This window comes from Pterocles gutturalis, unplaced genomic scaffold (assembly GCF_000699245.1).
Source record: "Pterocles gutturalis isolate BGI_N339 unplaced genomic scaffold, ASM69924v1 scaffold37028, whole genome shotgun sequence".
Lineage (NCBI taxonomy): Eukaryota > Metazoa > Chordata > Aves > Pterocliformes > Pteroclidae > Pterocles > Pterocles gutturalis.
The window spans coordinates 18772-26882 of record NW_010127052.1 but is presented as its reverse complement, the minus strand read 5'-3'; the positions used below and the strand labels follow the sequence as shown (position 1 = coordinate 26882).

Genomic DNA, 8111 nt, shown 5'->3' with positions numbered 1-8111 from the left:
GTTAAAATATGTTCAACACTTGATAGAAGATGGTTTGTATACGCACCACATTAGGAATTCCATCTTGGATCATTGACAGTGGATCTCCTTATAAACTGATGCTTTTTGAAAGCTCTCAACTATTTTGTGTCAGTTTTCTCCTAGCAAGGTAATAAATACTATTGCAGTTGTTAGCATATGTCAAAACATCATATATTTTTCAGGTGCTGTCATTATAATTTGCTGTCATGTAAGGATTAGGCACATGCCCAGATGGTGGTTGTAATTTCCTTACTCATATCGGTGAGCTGTTATTCACATGAGTAATGTCACCGACTCTAAATGGATTGCTTTTGTGGCTAACTTTTCCCTCCCGGAGAGACTGACAATATGGTCTACAGCAAAGGATAGCTAAAAGTCAGCTTCATAATGCAGAACCTTAAATTGCCATTGTCCCATGTGAGCAGCCAGGTAGGAGGCCTTGCTATGCTGAATGCCACATGATAAAACTTACGAAACTAATTCGTGTTGACCTGAAGTTATACAGGATCTGCTTCACAGCAGAATAACAGCACTATTAATTTATTTGCATTAAACTTATGTTAAACTTATGTTATGGTAAACTTGTGCTCCTTTACATTCTGATTAACACCAGTATCGTCCTTCCTTCAGATGATAATTAATGCCTTTCTTGTTCTAAGTAGGACTGAAAATGGATTTAGGATTCAAAGACCGTAACAACAGGACACCTATCAACAACACCTCTGCTACTACAAAGAATTTTTCTGCCTGGGAAGATTATAAGAGTAGTGTTGATGACATACAGTATTTTCTTATTGGGTTGTACACACTTATAAGTCTGGCAGGCTTTATGGGAAATCTGCTTATACTGACAGCTCTACTAAAGCGCAAGCAGAAGACAATAATAAACATTCTTATTGGTAACTTGGCCTTTTCTGACATCTTAGTTGTGCTGTTCTGTTCGCCCTTCACTCTGACGTCCGTCCTGCTTGACCAATGGATGTTTGGCACTGTCATGTGCCATGTAATGCCCTTCCTCCAGTGCACATCCGTTCTAGTTTCAACTTTAATGTTAATATCTATTGCTGCAGTCAGGTACCGCATGATAAAATATCCCCTTTCTAGCAATTTAACAGCAAAACAAGGCTATTTCTTAATAGTGGCCATTTGGGCCCTTGGCTTTGCCATTTGCTCCCCTCTGCCAGTTTTCCACAGAACTGTGGACCTCAGCAAAATTCTGAATTTAGAGGCACTGGAGAACAGGCTCTTGTGTATCGAGTCATGGCCTTCTGATTCCTACAGAATCGCCTTTACAATAGCCTTATTGTTCCTGCAGTATATCTTGCCACTGCTGTGTTTAACAGCTAGTCACACCAGCGTCTGCAGGAGCATAGGCTCCAGACTGTCAATGAAGGAAAACCAGTTTGAAGAAAAGGAGATGATAAACCTAACTCTTCATCCCTCTAAGAGCACCAGCACACAGGTGGAGCCCTCCAGCCATTCCAGATGGAACTGTGCTTTTGGCAAGAAGCACCACAGAAGATACAGTAAAAAGAGTTCAAGTGTGATGCCAGCTGTTTCAAGGCATCATCAGGATACTCATTCCAGAGACCTCCCAGAAACCTCTGGCACAGAAAAAACCCAGCTCTCTTCCTCTGGTAAATTAATCCCTGGGATACCCATCTGTTTTGAAATGAAACCAGAAGAAAACACAGAGATCCAGGACATGATTACGGTATCCCAATCCATCATCAGAATTAAGACAAGATCTAGGAGAGTTTTTTGCAGACTGACAGTGCTAATCCTAGTTTTTGGTTTCAGTTGGATGCCCCTTCACCTTTTCCACATTGTGACGGATTTTAATGCTACTCTCATTTCTAACAGACATTTTAAATTAGTATATTGCATATGCCATTTACTGGGTATGATGTCCTGCTGCTTGAATCCCATCCTCTATGGGTTCCTTAACAACAGCATAAAAGCTGATTTAATGTCCCTTATTCCATGCTGCCAAATACCATGATTTTATGCGCCCCAAGATAAAATAAAACAAACAAGTTTGGCTTTCAAGTCTACTGACGTGTATAGCTGTAAAAGCTAAATTAGTTTAATTAGTCTGACTTGGTTGTGACTAGTAGCATTTCGTGCAAATGGATTGTTCTACGGCTGCATGCATTTCTTGCATTGGGCAGAAATATATACATATACTAGAATATTTTTCTCTCTGTTACACATAGGAAATCATGCCCAAACCAATGTACAAAACCAGAATACCATTTTCATTACCTGAAATATTGGCAATCTGTACTTTGGAATTAAATAGAATATATAATGAGTAATAAATGTAAGACTACTTAGACATATCAGTATTAACTGTCATAAAACTATAATAAAATACATGTTGTTTACTAAATAACTATTGTTGAGACTGCTTCAGTGCCAGCTTTGACTGTTTTCTGAGAAAATTGAACATTTGTTTCTGGATGTGATTAGAAAAATATTTTTCCTTATCTCTTTGACACATACTTTGCCATATCTTTGCAAGATGGTTTGCTGCTGCTTCCCAGATTACCTTACTCCCTGGAACGGGTTTGTGGGTAGTTTTTCTTGTCTAGATTGTTTCCATCTCACTGTGGTTGCTCAGTATAACCTATCTCTGAGTTCCTTAGCCAACTTTTACTCTGGCTTGTCATTTTATATAATTTTTAGCCAAGCCTGAACTTATCTATAGCTATGCCTTTGTTCTTGCAGCGACGACTCCCCTGGACATACATGCTTCTGATCAGAGTAAGCCATCATCACCTAAGTAAGTGAGAGTGGAAGGAAAAAGAAAATGGGAAGACAGCAGGATTTTTTCTTTTCCTTTACTGAAAAGCAAAAGCTTATTGCACTTCATTGTAGATGTCCCACTTGCTTTGGAGAGCTGCAACAGCTTTCAAATAAATGTGTGCATGTGGGCGTGCACACACATGCGCACACATGCACAAACACACACACATATGCTTTCTGCATCTTCCTCCCCTCTCTCCTTCTCTCCTTTTTAAGCAGATCAGTACTTCTTCAAAATTTAAATCACATGCATCTTCCCTAGGGAAGTAATATTCCATTTCACAGGATAAATGCAAAGGGTATATTCTTTTCCCCTCCTAGATTACTCTAACTTAATAACCCACCTCTGCCTTCAGTAAATGTACAAAGCCTCTGCCCTGAGTTTTAAGCTGTAAAACCTCTCCCCAGGTCTAGCTGGTGATTATTTCCTTTTCTCCACTAAGATTTCTAATCCAATAGGCTTTTTTACATAGCCTTTCCAGGTGGAGAAAGAAAGTTGTTATGTTTATAAATGGGTGGACAGGAAGGGTCATTGTACATTTTTTGCCTTGAGATACTTCCCTTCCAGTCAGTCTTTAAAAATGAAAGCAGCTATTTTATTTTAAGGAATTGTCAAATTATTTTTATCACAATGTTACAGTTCCGAGAGCTTTTCTCCCCAAGCCATCATCTGCTAAAGAGTTTATTACATACCAGTTGGTAATATCTTTGCTTCTATTGTTAAGGTATTTCCCTGCAGTCTAGTTCCCAGTAACCCATTGTTGTTTGTTTTTGCTGGTGATACACTTTAATGGTTTCTTCCTGGACACCGACTACTGCATTTTGCAGATTATCATCTCCTAAAAACCTACAGTATATCATTTTCTAGAGTACAAATGGTACACAATACAGAATATTGGAACAATAAATTTTAAAATGGCTTTTAAAAAGTTTTAAATAGTTTAATTTAAAAATATTTATGGCTAATCTTGGTACATAAACTTAGGAAAAAATTAACTAAATCCACAGCTAGGTCACAATGATATAGTTCTGTAGAAGTTACAGCAGTTTATGCCCTATTTATGTCTACACATTTTCGTGTCATTGTAATATATCATTTAACCTTATTTATACCATGCGATGTAACCAAATACTGTAAGAGGATAAGAAAGCATTCACGCTGGTTCAGCTTGAAATATTCCTTCCAGCTTTTTTGCTTTCGATTTACTGTTACTTTTCTTCCTACTTATTGTTTATTTTCTGTTCCTTCCTTTCTTTATGTACTTTCAGAATTTCAACCATTTTTAACTCCTACACTTAGGATTGTTATTTAAATATAAAATAACTGTTTCATTAATTACTCTTTTCAGATCAAATTGTACTCATTTTCACTGTATAGGACACCCAGAATCATGCTAGGACTTGAATAAGGCCTTCCCCTGGTTTCTGAGGCGCACAAAGACTAGTCTGTACACTGGTGACTTTATATGAGCCCTATCCATTATCCTGGATGGAGTCAATAGCCATGCTCCCTACTCTTTACACTGGTGAAAGCACAACACATTGAGATGTGGCAACAGAGAACTAAATTAAGACAGCCGCTGAACTTCTTTAGTCCTGTGCCATCTAAATCTGTCTTCTTCTCGTTTTTTAGGAGGATCAATGGTGGGAGAATGTGTATTTTCTTTTTACTTATAGAGTAATCATCACCTTTATAATTTGACATCTCCAAAATGTCACTGTCTTTTCTCCGAAATGTTAAATAAAAAGAAAATAACTTTTCCACCTTCCACCTTCCTTCAACAGCCCATATAACGTGGTCCCAGTGTGAGCAGGGGATAGATAAGAAGCAGAAAGGAGCAGTAGCAAGTGAAATCAGCAGAAGCCAATTCCCAAAAAAGTAACTTCTGTGAGTGGGAGAGGAAACAACTAAACCATCCATTTAACACGTTCCCAGTGAAACATTTAAAAAAAGAAAAAAAAATCAAAATACAAGGCTCACCCCCGGCCCATCCTTGCTGCGTGGGCCTCATGTGGTTTGAGCTGCAGTAGATGCTCCTCCAGGCTTTATGTACAACAGTGACTAGCAGTGTGATTTTGCCTCCATTATATATGTCAATATGTCTTGGGAAGTTGTATGTCACCACAATATCTAATGACATTATATCATTCTCATATCTATAGAAGTATATGTACACGTATATGCTTCCTAGAAAACAAAGCACACTAAAACTGATTTTCAAATAACACATTTAATCAAGCTCTTAGGTCAGCTAAACTACTATGGGTCAATTCCTTCCATAACTAAATCTAAATAATGAGGAAGGTAGAAATTTTGTTTTGATAGCATCTGCTAAATGCAATCAGGAAATGCCAGTTGCAGAGCTATCTATCCATTGGAGTTAGAAGAATGAAGGATTGTCACGGTACACTGATCCCACTCTATTAATAAAAAAAAGATTGGAAAAAACCCTCTCAGACAGCTGGTCTGTGTGTGTGATGAATGTTAAAACTCTTATAGCTTGACTCATATGAGGAAAATAAATGAGTTTTTCCATTCTACAAAATAATATAATTGACAAAGATGCCTTTCTGTAAATGTCGAAGAGTAAATGTTGTTAATAGCTGACCTTTGTCCCTCATCGTTCAGCAGAGAAGAAGCAGATGCCCGTTAAGAAGTGCTGGCGTGACCAGGTCACTCCCAAGCCAGCAAGGCCAGCAGGGCTGAGGATGCCGGGAGCTCAGTATGGGCTGACACTGGAGTGTATTTATTTAGGTTGTGGGGAAGAGGTTGGAGCCTCTGTGGTTCTCCATAGTGCCATGGCAACAGTGGCTGGGATGGACACCTACGGCTCCTGTAGGTCTTGTGCTGTGGGCATGGGAGAGCAGGCAGCAGGGACACAGCAGGAGAGGCAAACACATTGCTCCTGTATTTGCTGGTGGCTGTAGCCTTTAAGGCATGTAGCCCTGCTCCTGGAGCCTGGAAGCTCTTGGGACAAAACATTTCCTTCTCAGCAGCGTGCACGCCTGAGGAAAGGAAAAAAAAAACCCACCATCCACCCGTCCGAAGATGTGCAAGAACTAAGAGGAACACGGACAGGAAGAAAAGTGTTCTCTCCCAATCATGCTGAGACAGGCTCCAGCTCTCCTTTTGAGAAGTACAGGACAGGTGGCATGGAAAACTTCTCTACCTAAAGATAATTAACAGATTAAAAAACTCTCCTGTAATCCACAGGGGTCTGTCAACTATCACTGCCCTTTTGAAAAAAAATCAATAGTTTTCTCACAGTAGTCCCAATGTCTGTCTGTGCAACATACAAGATAAACAGTGTTAAATGTCATAGTCTCCTGAAAGATGTTCTTCATAAATACTGTTGGGGCCAGGAATTTAGCCTTTGATTTTGAAGAATGCCAAATGATGTCCATACTATTTACAATAGAAACCCCTAGCCAGAAAATATATTGGTATAGTCTGAAAGCCCAGAATTTTTAAGCCTGAGAACTGTCTTAGGGCAGTGACAGGACTCTGATCCTAGGCAAGTCTCTTCTTTTTCCCCCTACATGGCTGAAATAACAGAGTAAAATCATGATCCTCATGGAGGACCTTTATAAAGACTATTAGGTAAATTTTTGAACACTTTTTGACCATGATATGCGGTTTATAATCTCTGAGGTCAGGTTTCTTGTTTGTCCCTTTCATGTCTTTTTATATACTGTTGAATCAAAAAAACCCACCTTTTTTTAAGGCTTGTTGCATGCAGTATGTAATGAAGATTCCTGAAGTTGCTTGGTTTCGATCCAACAGTATATATTTTTATTGGAGGTATATTTAATTGGTTGAAGGCTGCCTTTCCACTGAAGGTAGGTGGAGCTGCTGTTATTGTTCAGATTCAGTTGAAGTGACCTTTGACAGGAAGCAAAACAAAAGACAGAAAGAGAAATTTTGCCAGTGACGAAGGAACTCGTTAGAGCCAGACCCTTCTCAAGTATCTGCCAGGGACAACGAGCTTGCAACAGGATAATTGAACATTGCTAATCCCACGTGTGGCCAGGAAGCCTATTGCAAATTTTTGAATTTTAGGAAGAGTTAGTGAGTATGGATACACATGCTCTTACGCCTCTCAAAATATTTCTTTAAAGCAAAAGTTTTTTTTACCCAGGCATTTGATAATGACATTTTTGCCTGGGATCACTCATAATGCATCATTCTGTGCCTTCAAGTTAATCCACGTCATCATCCTGTGGCACGATGCTATTCACATGCCAGTGAGTCTTACCACAGCACCTGTTTGTAAATCTTTGCAAGCTCAGATATAATAGCAAAATCGGCTCTACTCCAAAGGTTACCATGATCTCCTGGCCTCTTTATTAAACTTTTTCTCACTATAGATAGTAAAAAAAAAAAAAAAGCCTAATACAGCATGTCCTGGGTAAAAAATAGTCTTATTGATTCTGACACAACCTTTGTCAAAAACCTGATTTCCCCATAAAGAATATCACTACAGACAGGAAGATGTGGTCACAGTGTATTTCAAAAAGCTGATCTGTGCATTAAGGGTAAAACTAGCATCATTGTTATAAATACAGTATAACTATTCAAGTCAGATTTTTATTAATCTTCTTTGCTTTTGAAAAGAAAATATTGCAAAATATTTGAAAGTTATGAAATTACTTAATTACATGCTAATATTAGGAAATACTGCCACAGTCCAAATTCAGTTCTTTTGAACAAATAAGTATGCTTCATTTTGCCCTTGTAGTCACATTAAGATGATCCTTTAATAATAAGGCTTAAAAATACTCCTCTGGGAAATTATCAGAATAGTGATTTGACATTCAAGACTAAAGTAAGTTGGCCCTGCTCTTACAGTCAGTTAAACAAATGTTTGCTTTGTCTTAGCAGGAGAAGGCTCATGTCTGTATCCTATTAATTGGACATTTTTGAGCAGGAAACGTCTATTACTGTCCCTGTGAACAAAATAAGGTACAAAAAGATTTTAAAGGCACTTCTGCAAAATTTCTCTGGAGGAGTGACTTGGCGATAAGCAAACAGTTGCTCATCTTTTCAGAACCAGTAGAAACCATAGACACAAAATGCATTTAATGACAGACCACAAGAACATTAATTATAATTTTAACCATAATTGCTTTTTTTCTTTATTTTTTTTGCAATGGGGAGACAAACAGCTAAGCAAGGAGGTAAATAAAACCATCCTTACTACAAGTAATCTCAATGCCTCTTTGTACCTTATATCCAGATTGACTTATGTTGAACAAGATGATAGTCTTACTCTGTTTTGACT

General features: G+C 38.3%; 1 protein-coding gene across 1 annotated transcript; it reads left to right on the top strand.

The window, feature by feature from the left end:
• The first annotated feature begins 691 nt into the window (after positions 1-691).
• Positions 692-2104, top strand: NPY5R (neuropeptide Y receptor Y5). The gene has a single exon (XM_010079166.1). The coding sequence runs from the start codon at positions 692-694 to the stop codon at positions 2021-2023; it is 1332 nt and encodes a 443-aa protein (XP_010077468.1). The 3' UTR covers positions 2024-2104.
• Positions 2105-8111: the final 6007 nt, after the last annotated feature.

Coding starts and splice junctions, on each gene's coding strand:
- NPY5R (XM_010079166.1), top strand. CDS start 692: ATGGATTTAGGATTCAAAGACCGTAACAACAGGACACCTATCAACAAC.